The following is a 20,281-nucleotide window of genomic DNA, read 5'->3' on the forward strand; positions in this document are numbered from 1 at the left end:
CAGTGGAGAGGCTAGGAGAGTGAGAGAGAGAACAGGCTAGCAGTGGAGAGGCTAGGAGAGTGAGAGAGAGAACAGGCTAGCAGTGGAGAGGCTAGGAGAGAGAACAGGCTAGCAGTGGGGAGGCTAGGAGAGTGAGAGAGAGAGAGAACAGGCTAGCAGTGGAGAGGCTAGGAGAGTGAGAGAGAGAGCGGAGCGTGCCAGGCGGGAGCGTTGAGACTGATTCGCGTGGTGTTGCTTGCGAGGAGTTCTGTTGAATAAAAGTGACACCGGAGATTAAAGAAAGGCGTCCGCGTGAAATAAAAACACTAGACGTGGAATAACTTAATTGTGTTGCCTTCTTGTGATACTTCTACTTTTTTTGTTTCCCCCCAGACGTCAAAACACTCTCTTGTTGATATTCACTCTCTTGTCTTCTTATTACAGGTCCAAAAAATAATAATCGAACCCTCATGCCTTTGTCTATTCATTCGAGATCGCGTCTCTAGCTGTGCACCCTGCTGCTACCCGTAACACATTCAAGCCCGAGCGAGCAATTTGCTAATATCAACAAGAAGCATCTCGACAAAAACAACAACAATCACAGCAATTAAATAGATGGATGCACGGAATCGATTGTACGGGGTCAAGACCACGTGTAAATACACATGTAAATGAAATGCGAATACGTGAATATAAACAAGTCAACATAAATAAGCAAAACAAAAATATAGTTACCAAATTGAGATTGTAAAAATGCTCGATCGCAATAGGAATATTAATTGACATTAATTTACATTTTACGGATATATTATTTATAATCACACACAAAGGCATTCTTACCATCCTGCTGAACCTGTTTTGTTTAGTCCTGGCAATAGTAATAATGTCATGTAAGGTAGCTCGCACACGCTGTGACCACAGCAGATGTCTCAGGAGGTCAGTGCTTCACCTGGTCTCAGTGCTTCACCTGGTCTCAGCCGCTCTAGATCGCTCTTCTCACCTCCTAGGCAAATGGCACGTCTGCCAGCCACGCACTCACAGGGGGTTGGACACTTCCTTGACACCTCTGAGGCTCGGCAACCCTGGCAGTTGGCTCGGTTGGCTGTGGTTGTCACACCTGACGACGATTGCTTGCGTTGCAATCGAAACGTCGTGATTTACTTTTAATTTATTTTCATATTATTTATTTGGCTCCCACGATTGTTATCTTGCTTTATGGGTTCCCCGTCACCAGAGCAACCTCCAAAAAAATGAGTCGTTAATATACGGAGGTCCGAGTTTGGATCGTCACTCTTTCACCCCAAGGATGGTAACAGGGGTTGTGGCTGCCGGTTATTTTCATCAAAAGAGTAATGCGTGACCGAGGGCTGCTGAGGAAGTTCTCCACCTACCAAGCAACCCACGACGACCAACTCATCAACGTGGCGCAGCAAGGGCTTCTCCGAGCGAAGGCCTCGCTCGGTGAAGCCTCCTCGTTCGCCCACGTGGGCGATCGATCTCAGCCAGCGCGAGCGTCGTCACCCAGCTGCCCGGTCAGGTGACTCCCAACTCACGGAGCCGCTGGAGCCATCACCGGGGAGAGAAAGGTCACGCAAGGCAGCTTGACTCGTCAGCCTCGCCAGCGTACCTCCTCCGCGGATGTGTTCATCCGTCGGTGGAGGGCGTAGGGTCCAACCAACACCACCACCACCACCACTATTACAACCCGCCACAAACGGGCCAGCAATACCCACGCCGACCTCGTCAAGGAGCATAAGCCATCATCACGAGAACTCCCGGTCATCCCCGCAGCAACACTGGCTTTTGGCTGGCCATCGAAACAAAGACGGTGGCCGTATCGAGCGCTTTCAGGCGTGCTTCCGCGGCCGTCTGGAACGCTCTGCCTTCCGATGTTAGGAAGCCACTGGAGCTTTGCTATTTTAAATCTGGATTGAAAACTAATTTCTTCAGAACTGCTGTACTGCGTTTAGTTTTCTGTCCTTCCCCACACCTTCAATTAGGACGGTTGACTACGTACGGTGCGAAAAAAGTTCAACATACACAGGTGAGCAGGGGGAACTCACAAACAGCCCAGCACTCAGGGCCACCCACGCCTCATCACCAAGCTCCATGCCACCCCCCCCCCCCATTATTTGACATTACTCTGCCCCAAAGTGAGTCGAGAGATACAGTAGACATCCCTCGCGGTGACAGGAGCCTGAAGCAGTCCACCAGACCTCCTTGGATTGCGCAGAGCGGCCAGGGAAGACATAAAAATCCAGCTCCCAACAGCGGAGTGGCAGCCTCTCCCTCCCAGCGAGTTTCGAGCCATTCCTTGTGGCCAATTGCAGGTGATTTGGGCGCCACAATGACGAGATGTTAACTACCTCGCCTGGTACATAGGAGGTTGTGGGTTCTAACCCAAACCCTGACTCCTGTAAGATTTATAATTTGCCAGTTTCTCTCTTTCTGTAGTCGCGTGGATTTTTTTCTCCGGGTCCTCCAGTGTTTCCCTCCGCATTTAGAAACATCCGTTTAGAGCATTTGGCCACTGTTAATTCCACAATGATAAGCCACTTCGTTGAGCTATCATTTGTGATATCCAGCTCGCATCTGAAAAAAAAGAGCTTTATAGCTCAGCGGGCCTTACCTGGTAAAATAAAACATAGTCTGGTTTCAGTTTAGATTTCTTGTTAAATTCTGGAGAATCCTCGAGGGTGGTTGGAGACGGGATGGGGTGGAGAGTGAGCTTTAGTCCCCCCCCCCCCACCGTCTCTGCTGTATGGGGTTTTGGCCAGGAGACGTCACAGACGCCTGTCTCCCTTGAGGCCCTCCGGCACACGGAGGTGGAGGGTGTTCTTTCTCTCGAGGACATCATTGTTTTGTGTTTTGTGTTGTGTGTGTGTACCGGTGTCACAGGACCAGATTTGGCACTTTTTGCAACAACAACACCGCGAAATATTTTCTCAATTCGGATTACACGCGCACACACACACACAGGGCAGCAGCTATCATCAACACACCGCCCTGCCTAATCGCTCAAAAGCCGGCAGGACCCTCTCTGGCAAAGAGGGGTGTCACGAGACTCTTCTGAAGTCTCTCCCGCGGGGAAACAAAAGTTGGAAAATAACCCGCGGGTAATCATGTTGACCTTTTTTTATTGCCAGTATCAAAGTATGAAAAGCAAGAATAGGTTTTACCCTTTATGGCAGTAAAAACAGGTGTGAAGATGTTAAAATACCAAATAGATACCTTTTGGAAGGAATAACGTCTGCATTAGCCACACGCAACTGTGGTGAGCATGCAAACAAACATGATCTGATAACACAACGTAACACAATTTTTGTTCCTGGGTTGTAAGCGTTATTTTCAAATTGCTTACTGTATGCCTACAAAGTATAGAAAATGGCCATTTTTCCCCACAAAAATTGCTTTTGTGACCAGGACAGTGATATTTTGAAATGTACCTATTCTCAATGAGAAAACGGGCGAATTTGTGTATTTTCGTTCACATAAAGTCAGAAAAAAACGTATAAATCAATATTAACATGTATTTATGCTAAAGTAATACAAAAATTACTACAAAAGATTTAGAAGTCGTTTTCGAGATTTACGATTAAACTGTAAATCACTGTCACGAATCAGTCCCTAAATGTAGTCTCCCATCATGTTCTCGCTATACTGTCCTTGGTAGCGGCGTTCAAAGTCCAGTATATCCTGGTGGAAGTGCTCGCCTTGCTCCTCTAAGTACGCTCCCATGTTCTCCTTAAATTTATCAAGATGAGCATCAAAGATATGGACTTTGAGGGACATCCTACAGCCCATTGTGCCGTAGTTCTTCACCAGAGTCTCAACCAGCTCCACATAGTTGGCGACCTTGTGATTGCCCAGGAAGTCACGAACCACTGCGACAAAGCTGTTCCAAGCCGCTTTCTCCTTACTAGTGAGCTTCTTGGGGAATTCATTGCACTCCAGGATCTTCTTTATCTGTGGTCCGATGAAGACACCGGCTTTGACCTTCGCCTCAGACAGCTTAGGGAAAAAGTCTTGAAGGTACTTTAAGGCTGCCGACTCCTTATCTACAGCTTTGACAAATTGTTTCATAAGGCCCAATTTGATGTGCAGTGGTGGCATCAGCACCTTCCGGGGGTCCACCAGTGGCTCCCACTTGACGTTGTTCCTCCCCACAGAGAACTGGGTCCGCTGTGGCCAGTCCCGCCTGTGGTAGTGCGCCTTGGTGTCCCTGCTGTCTCAAAGGCAAAGATAGCAGGGAAACTTGGTAAAACCGCCTTGGAGACCCATCAGGAATGGCACCATTTTGAAGTCTCCGATGACCTCCCAGCCCTACTCACCATACTTCAAGGCGTCCAGCAAGGTCTTGATGCTGTTGTAATCCTCTTTGAGGTGCACCGAGTGAGCCAGGGGAAGAGATGGGTACTTACCCGCCACTCATTCTGGCTACAGGCGATTCCGATTGCCTCGAACAGACTGGTCACATTGTGGCAGAAGCAGAGCCCATCTAGACGGGTGAAGAAGCTGCAAAAAGGTTGGTGACGCTTCCTCTGATCTGCGACTTGCACACTTTCAACCAACAAGTTCCACTGCTTGAGCTTGGACGTCAAAAGCTCGGCATTGGACTTGGTGAGACCAAGATCGCTGATCAAGTCGTTGAGGTATTATTGGTTGGGGTAGTATGGGTTTCTCTCCTCAGCTCCACCTCTGAAATTGTCATCTGGATCTACAACGTCTTCCTCGCTCTCTGACTTGCTGCTCTCTTCTAAAGACGGCTGCTCTCTCTCGGGAGGAATGGGTACGGGGAGCTCATGGCAGTGTGGCACCGGGGCGATGGATGAAGGAAGGTCCGGATACGTGATAGCAGGTGCATTCTTGCCAGTCCGACGTTTGGAAGGGTCCACCAGGCAGAAGTAGCAGTTGCTTGAGTGGTCAGTGGGTTCCCGCCAAATTCTTGGGATAGCGAACTTCATGGCTCTCTTTTCCCCTCTGTACCATCCTACAAAAATACATTATTTCACCCATGACTATTGTGTAAGAGATTCTCGCAACATTTTTCACATATTATATATTTTTTCAATAACATTGAACATTTTTTTACATTTTAAAATTAAAGAGTTTTACAATTTTAAATTTTGTAACAAATTTTATAACGTAAAATTCTGGGCAACAATTGTTCATCTTACCATCCAGAGTTTTTTTGCATTGCTTGCAGGTGAAATGAGGTGCCCAGGGTTTGTCTTGATCCCCAACAGGCATGGCGAAATACTTTTTCGCTCTTGTCTTGATAAATTGGCCACAGACATAGCAAAATGCGTCTGCCGGATGCTTGCAGCCTCTTAATGCCATCTCAGAAAAATGCAGATATGTATCCACTTAGCAGCTGGAACTAAACTGAACTGGTGGGCTTATGGCCCCTGTTTTTATACTACTATTTATATTACTTGAAAGTTCTAGAATGTTCTAGAAGTTACTCCAAGTTTACTCAGCACTGAATCTATCTGGAATTTTCTAGAAAATAGGTAATTTCAAAACATCAATGTCCTGGTCACAAAAGCAAAGTTTATGGGGAATAATAGCCATTTTCTGTACTTTTGAGGCATAAGCAATTAGGAAATAAGACGTACTACCCATGAACAAAAAATGCTTTTGTTACACAGTGTTATATTTGATGCATTGTCTTTGAAACTGTTTGGCCTACACCAGAGACAGCCTTGTTCTTTATGGCCTTGTCTCACCAGTGTCAGACCAGAGAACAAAGGCAAAAAGCAAACAGTACAAGCACAATGCACGTGTCAGAACGCCTATAGCTCATGGTCAAGCAGCTACATCGCCTGTGGTTGTTTTCGGTGAGTAGGTGTGGGGTCAGAAAGGGTCAGGGGTCGCACCCGTTGGCCCACCGCTGCGGACGTGAGCTCACCATGCGGAAGAGGGGGGCGATCAGCTGATGACCAGGGTTCAACTTTGTCCCCCCCCCCCCACCAACACACGCAACCACAGAGACAAAGATCCCCCGTGTAGCCTCGACAGACTTGTTGAGAGCAAGTGCTGATCACGAGTAGCAACGCAATGTAGGTTGGCACGGCACACGACGGGGTGGGCGGCCAGCACCACACCCGGCTGCCTTTGTCTCCCCCAGTGCTGGTGTTTACACACACTGCACCAGGGATTCATGTTTAAGGCTGAGTCGACCTAAGGGTGGCCCACAACGAGTTCGCATATTGGCTGTTACTGTCATTATTGGTCGTGGCGGGAATCGACCTCGGGTTGCCAGGTTCTTAGCGTAGTGCGCTAACTACAAATACAAAGATCCCCCGTATAGTCTTAACAGACTGTTGGGGCAAGTGCTTTTAGCGAGCACCTATGAAGGCCGGCACGCTACACGACGAGGTGGGTGGCCAGCACCACGCCCGACCGTCTTTGCCTCCCCGGCGCAGACGTTTGCACATCACAGCAGCAATTCGTGTAAGGCTGAGTCGACCTGGGGGAAGCTCAGGACCGGATCGGATATTCTTCACCGATGTTGGCAGTGAGCGAGAATCGAACTCGACTTCGCCGAGGCTCGTACGGTGCGAAAGAAGTCCAACATGCATTGCGTACATCCACGGCGCAGTGCGCTAACCGATGCGCCACCGCTCCGCCACACCGACACACCCTCTGCAGCTGTTTACGCGCTGTACCAGGCAAAGCCGCGCGGTGTTACCACAGGTGACCTGATGTTGCTGCTGCTGCTCCGGGTTCTTCCCCCTCTGGGCCAAATTTCTGAGCCGTGTGTCGCATGGCCATTGTTTATAGAAGGAAGGCGGAGCTGTGTATACGTGTGTACGCGTGTGTGTGTGTGTATCTGTGTGTGTGTGTGTATCTGTGTGTATGTATGTGTGGGTGGGCCTGGTTGTAGGGGAGCGGTGGTGTAGCGGTTAGCGCGCTGCGCTACGAACCTAGCCGACCTGGGTTCGATTCCCGCTCATGGCAACCACCAGTGACGATTATCTGAACCGGTCCTAGGCCTCCCCTAGGACTACTCAGTCTCAAATGAGTACCTGGTGCGGTGCGTAAACATCGTCACTGGGGAGACAAAGGCGGCCGGCCGTGGTGTTGACCACCCACTCCCTTGTGTGCCGTGCCGGCCTTCATAGGTGCTCGCTAACAGCACTTGCCCCTACAGTCTGTTAAGGCTATACGGGGGATCATTGCCTTTGTGTTTTTATACGTATATATGTGTGTGTCAGCGATTTTTGTGTGTGTTGTGGGTGCAAGTGTGGGTGTGTCTGTCTTTCTATGTGTGGGGAGCGGTGGCGCAGTGGTTAGCGCACTTGCGCAACGATACCCGGCCACCTGGGTTTGATTCCCGCTCACGGCCAACAGCAGTGACCGGTCCTGCCGTTCCTGGGCCTCCCCTAGGTTGACTGAGCCTCAAATGATTATCTGGGACGATGTAAACATCGCCACTGGGGAGACAAAGGCGGCCGGGCGTGGTGCTGGCCACACACCTCCACCACTCACACCACCACCACCATTTACACCTCCACCATTACTCGCACCTGCACCACTCACACCTCCACCACCACTCACACCTCCACCACAATCACTCACACCACCACCATTTACACCTCCACCACCACTCACACCTCCACCACCACTCACACCTCCACCACCACCACTCACACCACCACCATTTACACCTCCACCACCACCACTCACACCTCCACCACCACCACTCACACCACCACCATTTACACCTCCACCACCACTCACACCACCACCACCACTCACACCTCCACCACTCACACCACCAATCACACCACCAATCACACCTCCACCACCACTCACACCACCACTCACACCACCAATCACACCTCCACCACCACTCACACCACCACTCACACCACCAATCACACCTCCACCACCACCAATCACACCTCTACCACCACTCACACCTCCACCACCACCACTCACACCATCACCACTCACACCACCACCACTACCACCACAAATCACACCTCTACCACCACTCACAACTCCACCACCACCTCACACAACCACCACCACTCACACCACCACCACCACTCACACCATCACCACCACCACTCACACCACCATCAATCACCCCTCTTCCTCTGGGTTCTCCCTCCCCCAGCCCCCCCTCTCCCTCCCTCCCCCAGCCCCCCCTCCCTCCCCCAGCCCCCCCTCTCCCTCCGCAGGCCACCCCTGGAGCTCCGTCATGAGACGCCTTTCATCCACCGCCTCCTCGTAAGGTGTTTTTTTTTGTTGCAGGCATCGTCAATGTACGGAACGCGGAGATCTATTCGCACGCTATTGTTTGAAGAGTGTGTGTCTGTCGGCGTGTGTGTCAGTGTTTGTGTGTCAGTGTGTGTGTTAGTTCTTGGGGGAGCGGTGGTGTAGCGGTTAGCGCGCTGCCCTACAAACCCGGCGACCCGGGTTCGATTCCCGCTCACGGCCAACACCCAGTGACGATTATCTGAACCGGTCCTGGGCCTCCCCTAGGTCGACTCAGCCTCAAATGAGTAACCTGGTGCGGTGTGTAGTAAACATAAGTTCTGGGGATACAAAGGTGGTCTGGCGTGGCGCTGGACACCCACCCACTCATTTGTGGTTCCGGCCTTCATAGGTGCTCGCTAACAGCAATCTCCCCAAACAGTCTGTTAAGGCTATACGGGGGGGGATCTCTGTTGTTTTGTTAGTGTGTGTGTGTGGGGCGGTGTAATGGTTAGTGCGCTGCGCTACAAACCCGAGTTCGTTACCCGCTAACGACCAATAACAGTGGCGGATATACGAACCGGTGTGTAAACATCAACATCGGGGAAACAAAGGCGGACCGGCGTGTGCCGCGCCGGCCTTCATAGGTGATCACCTAAAGCAGCACTTGCCCCAGCGGTCTGTTGATGCTATTCGGGGGGGGGGGGGGTATTTGTATTTGTCAGGTGGTGAATCTGCCAGTCAATCTCGCTCGATGTTGTACCCGCAAGCCAGCAGCTGCTGTTGCCAGATTTACAACTTAAACGACGATTTCATGTCACATGAAAGAGGATCCGAGCGCAGAACCTGCAATTGCACGCTCACGGCCACTGCCGATGGAAGGGCCTTCACCGGGGCGATCTCTGGGCCGGATATTTGAGGCCAACTCTTCCACGATGGGCAGACGTCTCGGGCCCCGACACTTTCAAGGGCCCCGCGCTAAATGCTTTCAGGATATCAATTATATTACTATAGTACTATGCCGCCTTCAACTTTTATGAACGACTGGGTGTTTAAGGTTCGCGATTTGTCGTATTATCTGGTCGTATGGCAAATGAAAAAAATACAATTACTTTACTGCGCTATTTCTAATATTTGTGTTTTTTTTATCATTTAGGGCCCCTTTATAACATATGCGCATATAGGCCCCGCACTAGCACTGGGTAAACCCCACACGTTTACCCCACCGCTGCCGGCCGATCGACTCCCGACTGTGCGGCTGAACCCGTGGACGGATTCTAGAGACTCGAATCATTGTTTCACCCACCGCGCTTGAAGAGCGAACCACGACAGCATCCCTGATGAATGTAAACATTCAATTACAGTAATTACCGTGGGGGGGGGGGGGGGCACGTGACCTGCGGATGTCACGTCACTCGCGTTTGTTTTTATGCCAAGTCTGTGCGCGTGCCAATTAGTGAGGTCACATGTAGCAAAATATTAATAATTTTATTGCATAAGAAGGAACATTGCCTTCTTGCCACATGATTTATTTACAAGTTGAACCCGCACCAGCGTCTTGCTTTGTGGCAGATGATTTGAGCGCTTTCTCTTCCTTCTTTCCCCTCTGCTCGATATCACAGCTTGCTTTTTTTTACATCTGACTTTTTTTCACGGTCACCTCCTCCTCATCATCATCGTAAATACTCACCACCATAATCACCAGCGTCTGGCTTTAGGTTTTCTCAACTTTTTTGGTCATCGACCTCTGGGGGCTACGACACTGCCCGTCTTAGTGACCTCACCTCCTCCTCCACCGTGCAAACCACGAGTCCCACCCATCGCCACCTCCTCCTGATGATGATACAGCATATAACAACGCTGTTCTGCCACGTTCGATTCCCAACCAACAAGTGTCTTACCCCATCCGCCTCCAAACACCAGCCACGGACACACACTCACACCAGCACGGACACACACACACACCAGCACGGACACACACACACACCAGCACGGACACACATACACACCAGCACGGACACACACACACACATCAGCACGGACACATACACACATACCAGCACGGACACTCAAACATACCAGCACGGACACACACACACACCAACACGGACACACACATACACACCATCACGGACACACATACCAGCACGGACACACACACACCAGCACGGACACACACCAGCACGGACACACACACATACCAGCACGGACACACACATACACCAGCACGGACACACACACACATACCAGCACGGACACACACACTAGCACGGGCACACACACACACCAGCACGGACACATACACACATACCAGCACGGACACTCACACATACCAGCACGGACACACACACACCAGCACGGACACACACACACCAGCACGGACACACATACACACCAGCACGGACACACACATACACACTATCACAGACACACACACATACACACCAGCACGGACACACACACACACATACCAGCACGGACACACACACACACCAGCACGGACACACACCAGCACGGACACACACCAGCACGGACACACACACACATACCAGCACGGACACACACATACACCAGCACGGACACACACACACACACCAGCACGGGCACACACACACACCAGCACACACACCAACACGGACACACACACACACCAGCATGGATATATATACACACACACACCAGCACACACACCAGAACGGACACACACACCAGCATGGATATATACACACACCAGCACGGACACACACACACCAGCACGGACACACACACACACCAGCACGGACACACATACACCAGCACGGACACACACACACCAGCACGGATACACACACACACCAGCACGGACACATACACCAGCACGGACACACACCAGCACGGACACACGCACACCAGCACGGACACACACACACACACCAGCACGGACACACACACACCAGCAAGGACACACACACACCAGCACGGACACACATACACCAGCACGGACACACACCAGCACGGACACACACATACATAACATCAGGGACACACACATACCTCCCCACAGAGAGACACCAGCACGGACACACACGCACCAGCACGGGAACACACAAACATACCTCCCCACAGATAGAGACACACACGGACACACATCAATCCACCTCTTAAAACGTCCGCGATCCGGATGCAAACTTTTAAATTGGGCCAGGCCAGTTAAGAGAGGAACGCATTTTTGCCCCGCGGCGGGTTTGCCAAAAATACCATCAGAGCTCGTATTTATAGCAGCAGGAGCGGTGACATCAAAGAGCCTCCCCTCGCAGGATGGATGTCCATGGACACGCGAGGTACAATCGGTAGGAGGGTTCGGATTTCTCCTCCTCTCTGCCAGGAAGGAAGCTCCGTCAGTCAAGCGGAACGTGCGGTCAGGTGTCACGCCTCTGCCATACTACGCAGACTGCATGTTGAACTTCTTTTGCATCGTACGTAGCCAACCGCGCCAATCGGAGGTGCAGCGGGGGGTGGGGGAAGACGACGAACTAAAGTACAAAAAGCGGTTCAAAAGAAATTAGTTGTCAATCTGAAATGCCTTGCAGCGCCGCAACTGTTACAATAAAAAAAAGTTTTGCTGGCTGGCTTCTTGTTCCGTGCGGCTGCTGAGTGTACACGACGACAACTTTCACATCGCAGGTTGGTGAAAGCCAGCAAGATAAGCACTGCGCCAGTAGTGGCGCGAGTTTCGTCGCTGTGATGCCTCGCCAACCGCATTTGTGGATCGGCGCATTGTGTGTCTTCGGCCGCACGAGCGGCCGTCGTGAATACTCAACGAAAGATAAAGGCGCAGCGCTGCAGTTTCTTTCTTTCTCCAAGTTCCCTGCCGGCGGGAGGGCCGCGACTAGCGGGAGCTGGCTAGCCGTATTGGGAAGAGTGGTGGCAAGTACCCACACTTTACCCCACCACGAGCAACTATCGACTAAACTGGGGTTTCCATTTGTGCTGCTGGGTGGTATACAATGGGAGGGGCTGGGGAGGGGGGGGCGGAATTTAATGAGTTTTAAGAAACGTACCCCATTGTTTCAACTGCCGCGCCGGGAAATCGAATATAAGTGTGCGAACTGTCACATCAACAGCAACAATATCAACGTGAACAAAAACATCAACAAACATCAACGGCAGCAGCAGTCGTTACAAATACGGAAAAAAAAACCCTTCAAACTATTTTTTATTTCACCAGGTAAGGCCCACTGAGCTATGTAGCTCTTTATCAGAAGCGACCTTTGCTATCACGAATGACAGCTCAACGAAGTAGTGGCTCCTCATCACGTGACAATTTACAGCAGCAGCCAATTACTCTCAACGCATGATGTTTATTTTAAATTAGGAGAGGAAAACCCGGAGGACCCGGAGAAAAATCCACGCGACCCTCAGAGAGACGCAAATTCCAAATATACAACAGGCGTCAAGGTCAGGATCGAACCCACGACCTCCTGTATATCAGGCGAGGTAGTTAACATCTCGCCAACACGTGTCAATGATGCGATGCAATGGAGAAAGGAGCGGTAGAGGGAAGGGAGGCCGGGATTGAAGTCCCCAACCACCAAGACGGACAGAGAGAAGGAGGGCACGCCTCATGATGAGCGGCGGGGAGGAGGAAGGAGGAGCGCTGGGCAGGGAGGGGGGCGACCTCCTGTATACCAGGAAAGGCAGTCACGACAGCGATTGTGCCAGGCTGGTGCCAACGCGCGCACGCAATTGCACAGCTGCCAGGAATCAACATCACTGATTGACAGCTCGTCTCATCCTCGCACACCGCCTCCTTCTCCTCAACCGCCCAGATAACTCGATAAGTTGATAGCAGTGTCAGATTTCTCGCTGTTTAGCAACGGGCGTAGCAGCAAGTATCTGCGTGCATTGTTCCATCCCAAATGTAAACACTCAGGCGGGACCCGATGCCAGATTACAATAGTTCTGAAGGGTGCGTGTGTGGAGTGAGGAGCGGTGGCGCAGTGGTTAGCGACGCTGCGTTACGATCCCGGCGACCCAGGTTCGATTCGCGCTCACGGCTAACACCAGTGACGATTATCTGAACTAGTGCTGGGCCTCCCATAGGTCGACTGAGCCTCAAATGAGTACCTGGTGCGGTGTGCAAAGATTGCTACGATGGAGACAAAGGCGGTCGGGCGTGGTGCTGGCGACCCACCCCCTCGTATACCTTAATAGGTGCTCGCTCGCAACCCTTGCTCCAACAGTCTGCTAAGCCTATAGTTAGCGACGCTACGATCCCGGATACCTGAGTTTGATTCCCGCTCACAGATGCAGTAACATCGGTGGCGATTGCCAGAGTCGGTCCCCTCCTAAGTCAAGGGGTGGGTGGGAGTGGGGGTGGGGGGGAGTTCGGCAACCGAAATGACAAGATAATCTTTTTTTCTAATTTGGCTAAAAAAACACTCAATATTTCAAGAGCCACAATGCCACGTGGCAAGTCAATAAATTACGTCACGAAGCAGTCTTTTAAAGAGCCGCACGTGGCTACAGAGCCGCGGGTTTTTCCAACTCCTGCCCGAAGTCGACTCAGCCTCAAATGAGTACCTGGTGCGGTGTGTAAGCATCCGTACTGGGGATACAAAGGCGGCCGGAAGTGGTGTTGGCCATCCACCCCCCCCACCCTCGTGCCGTGCCGGCCTTTATAGGTGCTACTCGCTGACAGCACTTGTCCCACCAGTCTGTTAAGGCTACACGGGGGGATCTTTGTCTTTGTGTGTCTCTGTGCGTGTACAGGTCGACTCCATGTCAAATAAGTACCTGGTGCGGTGTGTAAACATCAGTACTGGAGATACAAAGGCGGTCGGGCGTGGTGTTGTCCACCCATCCCTCCCCCCCACCCCCCTTCAGTGTACCTTCACAGGCGCTGCTACTCGCGAACGGCAACGTGCCTAAAAATCTTGACTTAAACCTTTCGTGACTGCAGGAATTCATACTCTTTGCGTCTTCCTGTAAAGTCACGTAGATAGCTTCAAAGAAAAGAACGAGAGAGAGAAAAAAAAGCCTACGACGTTTCGATCGCCACGCAAGCGTTCTGATGACAAAACGCTTGACGAAGAGGCCATTCGACAGAGCGTCGCGGACGGTTCGGTGCAGACGAAGAGCTTCAGCGCCCCCCTGTGGACGTAAAATGGCCCGGGGCGGCAGCCCAAGTTCGGGAGAGTTTGTTCGCGCGGTTCGATTAGAGCAGGCCGGGACTTGCCGGGCCGCCCTCGTTAACACCGGCGGGTTGTCCACGTTTTAGACCCGCGTCGACGACAACGCGCCCGCGAATTTCACGGCGACGGTCGAAAATTTTCCCGCGACGTCAAAAAAATGCTCGCGACGTCCCTCGCAGGAGCGGTGCCGGCGCGGAATTTTGTTATAAACAGTTTAACAAATGACACCGCAAATTACTCGTGTGGCATTGCAGCAGCAGCAGCTGTAGCAGCAAGCAAGCAAGCAGCAGCAGCTGCAGGCATAGCACCGCAACTGTGCGAACGCTCAACAGGGTTCTCCTGCTAACGGAGTGATGAGACCCAGCGAGGCTTTCCTGCATGGGTATTAATCCACACGTCTCTCTCTCTCTCTAAATCAGCTCAAGCATACTGCAATTCACGTGACTCCCGTGTAGCCACCCTCAGCTCAACCCACACACACCCTTCTCTCACCAATACTGGGAAGACAAAGACGGCCGGGCGTGGTGCTAGCCACGCCAATCGTATGCTTCGTTGCTCTTCATAGGTGCTCGTTGACAGCACTTGTCCCAGCACAGCTATGCGGGGGGATCTTTGTCTTTGTATGTTGCAAGCAATACCCCGAATTACGCCTCCCCCATCCCTCCTTTCACGTCGTTTCGCAAACACGTCGCTTTATTTACACCGCCACTCGATTTGCGTCGCTTCAACCCCACACCTCCGCCGCTGACAGCATCATCATCCGTCCCTTTCTCGTTATCCGTCGCCTCTCGGCCTTCGCCTCCATCCACCACCAGCTACCCACCTACCCCGTGATTCGCTTCGATTTTAAGTCGTTTCGATATTCGTCGTTCGCACCTATTCAGGAACGCATCCCCGACGCAAAGCGGGGTTTCTAGTGTATGGTTTATGTGCATGCATGTACCCCATGGGTGGAATTTGGGGATGGGGGGTCAATGCACCCCCCCCCCCCCAAACTGGACACATTTATTTAAAAAAATTCAGTAGTTTACAATTCATATTACAAATAAATACGTAAATTATATCATACCGTGTCAACCCATAAGGTTCAACCCGTTATTCTTGTACAGGAGAAATTGAGTTTTCAGTTCCATACTGCGTACAGCCATTTCAATGCGGGCAAAAAAAATGTCTCTTTGTGTTACTCTCCTTGTGATGGGATTTTGTAGGATGAACGTTGAGAATTATAGGGGGCACGGGGTGACCAATACGATCTGAATTGGTCTGGAGTAAGGTAGGGCACTGACAAGGGGTTGACAGGAATGTTATATGCATTCCTAATGCGAGGGACAAAGCGACCCCCCTCCACCCACTACACGCGTGCACATGGATACGGCTGGATGCGTACGGTGCGAAATAAGCGCAAAGTGCACACATAGCCAACACCAGTGACGATTATCTGAACCGGTCCTGCGCCTCCCTTAGGTCGACTCAGCATTAAATTAGTACCTGGTGCGGTGTGTAAACATCGCCACTGGCGTGGTGCTGGCCACCCACCCCCCTCGTGTACCGTTCCGGCCTTCATAGGTGCTCGCTAACACCACTTGCCCCTACAGTCTGTTAAGGCTATACGGGGGATCTTTGTGTGTGTGTGTGCACGTGTGTGGTGCATCAGCCAGTCATCTCAGTAATCTCAGTCAGTCGACCCGTGGCACCTTGTTCTGCCCCGTGACCTCCTGCCAGCGGGCGTTCGACACTTCACGTGGCCTCAAGGTGCACATGGCCTGGCACAAGCGTCGTGGTGACGTCACCGCCACTTAGTGGAGAATGGCGGTTGTTGTTGTGGTGTGCGCACACGTGGAGCTGAGTGGACTTGCCGATGACTGGTACCAGCGGTGTCAAGATCGGCCTCTGTGGAGGAGGCTCGTGAAGGACGCTGCTACTGGGCAGTTGGAGGCAGTCGCCCTCCCAACAACAACGGAGGGCGGAGGAGCGACGCTCACAACAACGAGCGGAGCGCCGGGCGGCTAAAGCACAGCAAATTGGCACAGTAGGGGGCACAGGTGGTGCATCAGCCAGCCATCTCAGTCATCTCAGTCAGTCGACCCGTGACACCTGGGTCTGCCCCGTGACCTCCTGCCAGTGTGCGTTCGACACTTCACGCGGCCTCAAGGTGCACATAGCCTGGCACAAGCGTCATGGTGACGTCAACCCACTTAGTGGCGAATGGCGGTTGTCGTTGTGCACACGTGTGTGTGCGCGTGTGCACACGTGTGTGTGCGCGTGTGCACACGTGTGTGTGCGCGTGTGCACACGTGTGTGCGCGCGTGTGCACACGTGTGTGCGCGCGTGTGCACACGTGTGTGCGCGCGTGTGCACACGTGTGTGCGCGCGTGTGCACACGTGTGTGTGCACGTGTGAGTGCACGTGTGTGCGCGTGTGAGCGCACGTGTGTGTGAGTGCACGTGTGTGCGTGTGTGTCGCGAGTGTTCAGCCCTGTCCGATAGGGGAAAAACCTCCTCCCCCCCCACCAGCAAATCGGATTAAGCCGCAAATCCTTCCCTTAAACAGTTCTAATTTTACCCGACCGTTGATGGTATTACTGGAAACACAACCCATCCAGCGCAGAGACACACAGTGCCACACGTGGAGAGACACGGAGAGACACACGGAGACAGACACGGAGAGACACACGGAGACAGACACATAGAGACACACGGAGCCGCACATAGAGACACACGGAGACAGATATAGAGAGACACAGAGATACGGAGAGACACACAGAGATACGGAGAGGCACACAGAGATACGGAGAGACACACAGAGATACGGAGAGACACACAGAGATAAGGAGAGACAGAGAGATCCGGAGAGACATACATAGAGACACACGGAGAGACACGGAGAGTCACACAGAGATACGGAGAGACACACGGAGCCACACATAGAGAGACAGATACGGAGAGACACACAGAGACACGGAGAGTCACACAGAGACACTGAGAGACACGGAGAGTCAGAGATACGGAGAGACACACAGAGACACACAGAGACACACGGAGCCACACATAGAGACATTGAGAGACGCAGAGATACGGAGCGACACACAGAGACACGGAGAGTCACACAGAGACACTGAGAGTCACAGAGACACACAGAGACACGGAGAGTCACACAGAGACACGGAGAGTCACACAGAGACACGGAGAGTCACACAGAGACACGGAGAGACACACAGAGACACGGAGAGACACAGACACACAGAGATACGGAGAGACACACAGAGACACGGAGAGTCACACAGAGACACTGAGAGACACACAGAGAGAGACACTGAGAGACACACAGAGACACTGAGAGACACACAGAGACACTGAGAGTCACACAGAGACACTGAGAGACACTGAGAGATACGGAGAGACACACAGAGACACTGAGAGACACACAGAGACACTGAGAGACACACAGAGAGAGACACAGAGACACTGAGAGACACACAGAGACACTGAGAGACACACAGAGAGAGACACTGATAGACACACAGAGAGACAGAGACACAGAGACACTGAGAGACACAGAGATACACAGAGAGAGACACGGAGAGACACACAGAGACACTGACACAGAGAGAGACACAGAGACACTGAGAGTCACACAGAGACACTGAGAGACACACAGAGACACACAGAGACACGGAGAGACACACAGAAACACACAGAGACACTGAGAGACAGAGAGAGACACACAGAGACACTGAGAGACACACAGAGACACTGAGAGACACACAGAGACACTGAGATACACACAGAGAGAGACACAGAGACACGGAGAGACACGGAGACACACAGACACACAGAGACACACGGAGACAGAGAGAGAGACACCCGCCACTCCAGCAGAGACGGCACTGTAAATCCTCTCGCTCGTAATCTGCAGCGAGCGACGGCGTTCTGACTTTAACTCGACGGCGCATTCACTCGACGTATATTCCTAACCACGGCAAACAACAACAACAACAACACACGTTTAAAACTCGACGGTAAGGTTGTAACCTCGACAGTTTTGTGAGTTTTAACACGACACAGTCGAAATCTCGAGCGGTAACAATCAACACACACCCCCACATAAAAAGGGCGGGAAAAAAAATCGTCGCGGCCGACTGACTTCGAGTCGCATCAACAACAACAACAAACAAAACAAACGACAACAAACAAACAAACGTCGGTCCATCTTCCTCGACGTCCTCCGGCCGGACCTGCGATGGCTTTCATGATCAAGTCGATGGTCGGAGGGCAGCTGAAGAACCTGACGGGAGGAGGGAGCAGCGAGGAGCCGAAGGCGTCGGAGGGAGAGGCGACGCCCGCCGAGGCGCAGGGGATGACGCGGGAGGAGTTCGACGAGTACCAGAAGCAGGTGGTGGAGGAGAAGTGAGTGAGGAGGTGGTGAGGAGGAGGTGGTGGTGGTGAGGAGGTGGTGGTGGTGGAGGAGAAGTGAGTGAGTAGGTGGTGAGGAGGTGGTGGTGGTGGTGGTGAAGAGGTGGTGGTGGAGGAGAAGTGAGTGAGGTGGTGGTGGTGAGGAGGTGGTGGAGGAGAAGTGAGTGAGGATGGTGAGGAGGTGGTGGAGAAGTGAGTGAGGAGGTGGTGAGGAGGTGGTGGTGGAGAAGTGAGTGAGGATGGTGAGGAGGTGGTGGAGAAGTGAGTGAGGAGGTGGTGGTGGTGGTGGTGGAGGAGGTGGTGGTGGAGGAGAAGTGAGTGAGCAGGTGGTGGTGGTGAGGTGGTGGTGAGGAGGTGGTGGAGGAGGAGAAGTGAGTGAGGATGGTGAGGTGGTGAGGAGGTGGTGGAGAAGTGAGTGAGGAGGTGGTGGTGGTGAGGAGGTGGTGGAGGAGAAGTGAGTGAGGATGGTGAGGAGGTGGTGGAGGAGAAGTGAGTGAGGAGGTGTTGGTGGTGAGGAGGTGGTGGAGGAGAAGTGCGTGAGGAGGTGTTGGTGGTGGTGAGGTGGTGGTGAGGAGGTGGTGGAGGAGAAGTGAGTGAGGATGTTGAGGTGGTGGTGGAAGAGAAGTGAGTGAGAAGGTGGTGAGGAGAAGGTGGTGAGGAGAAGTTGGTGAGAAGGTGGTGAGGAGAAGGTGGTGAGAAGTTGAGAAGGTGGTGAGGAGAAGTTGGTGAGGAGGTGGTGAGGAGAAGGTGGTGAGGAGAGGGTGGTGAGGAGAAGGCGGTGAGGAGAAGGCGGTGGAGGAGAAGTGAGTGAGGAGAAGTTGGTGAGGAGGTGGTGGAGGAGAAGGTGGTGAGGAGAAGTTGGTGGAGGAGAAGTGAGTGAGGAGGTGTTGGTGGTGAGGTGGTGGTGAGGAGGTGGTGGAGGAGAAGTGAGTGAGGAGGTGGTGAGGGGAAAAGATGGTGAGGAGATGGTGGTGGAGGAGACGTGAGTGAGGAGAAGTTGGTGAGGAGGTGGTGGTGAGGAGAAGGTGGTGAGAAGGTGGTGGAGGAGAAGTGAGTGAGGAGGTGGTGGTGAGGAGAAGGTGGTGAGAAGGTGGTGGAGGAGAAGTGAGTGAGGAGGTGGTGGTGAGGAGGTGGTGAGAAGGTGGTGAGGGGAAGTTGGTGAGAAGGTGGTGAGGGGAATGTGGTGGAGGAGAAGTTGGTGAGGAGAGGGTGGTGAAGAGAAGTTGGTGAGGAGGTAAGAGGAGAAGGTGGTGAGAAGTTGGTGAGGAGAAGGTGGTGAGGAGAAGTTGGTAAGGAGAAGTGAGTGCGGATAAGTGAATGAGAAGTGAGTGAGGAGAAGTGAGTGAGGAGAAGTGAATGAGGAGATGTGAATGAGGAGAAGTGGTTGAGGAGAAGTGAATGAGGAGATGTGAGTGAGGAGATGTGAGTGAGGAGAAGTGAGTGATGAGAAGTGAGTGAGGAGAAGTGAATGAGGAGAAGTGAGTGAGGAGAAGTGAGTGAGGAGAAGTG

At 52.3% G+C, this 20,281-nt stretch overlaps 1 protein-coding gene across 1 annotated transcript in view; it reads left to right on the forward strand.

Annotated features, from left to right (window-relative positions):
- The first annotated feature begins 16,925 nt into the window (after positions 1-16,925).
- LOC116953568 (complexin-4-like) overlaps positions 16,926-20,281 on the forward strand; it is a 35,166-nt gene continuing 31,810 nt past the window's right edge. The window contains 1 exon segment of the mRNA XM_032973889.2: positions 16,926-18,766. Coding sequence (XP_032829780.1) covers positions 18,600-18,766 — 167 coding nt within the window. The 5' untranslated portion in view covers positions 16,926-18,599.

Source organism: Petromyzon marinus, chromosome 52 (assembly GCF_048934315.1).
Source record: "Petromyzon marinus isolate PM22_M1 ecotype Great Lakes invasive population chromosome 52, UKy_Petmar_22M1.pri1.0, whole genome shotgun sequence".
In the NCBI taxonomy this organism is placed as follows: Eukaryota; Metazoa; Chordata; class Hyperoartia; order Petromyzontiformes; family Petromyzontidae; genus Petromyzon; species Petromyzon marinus.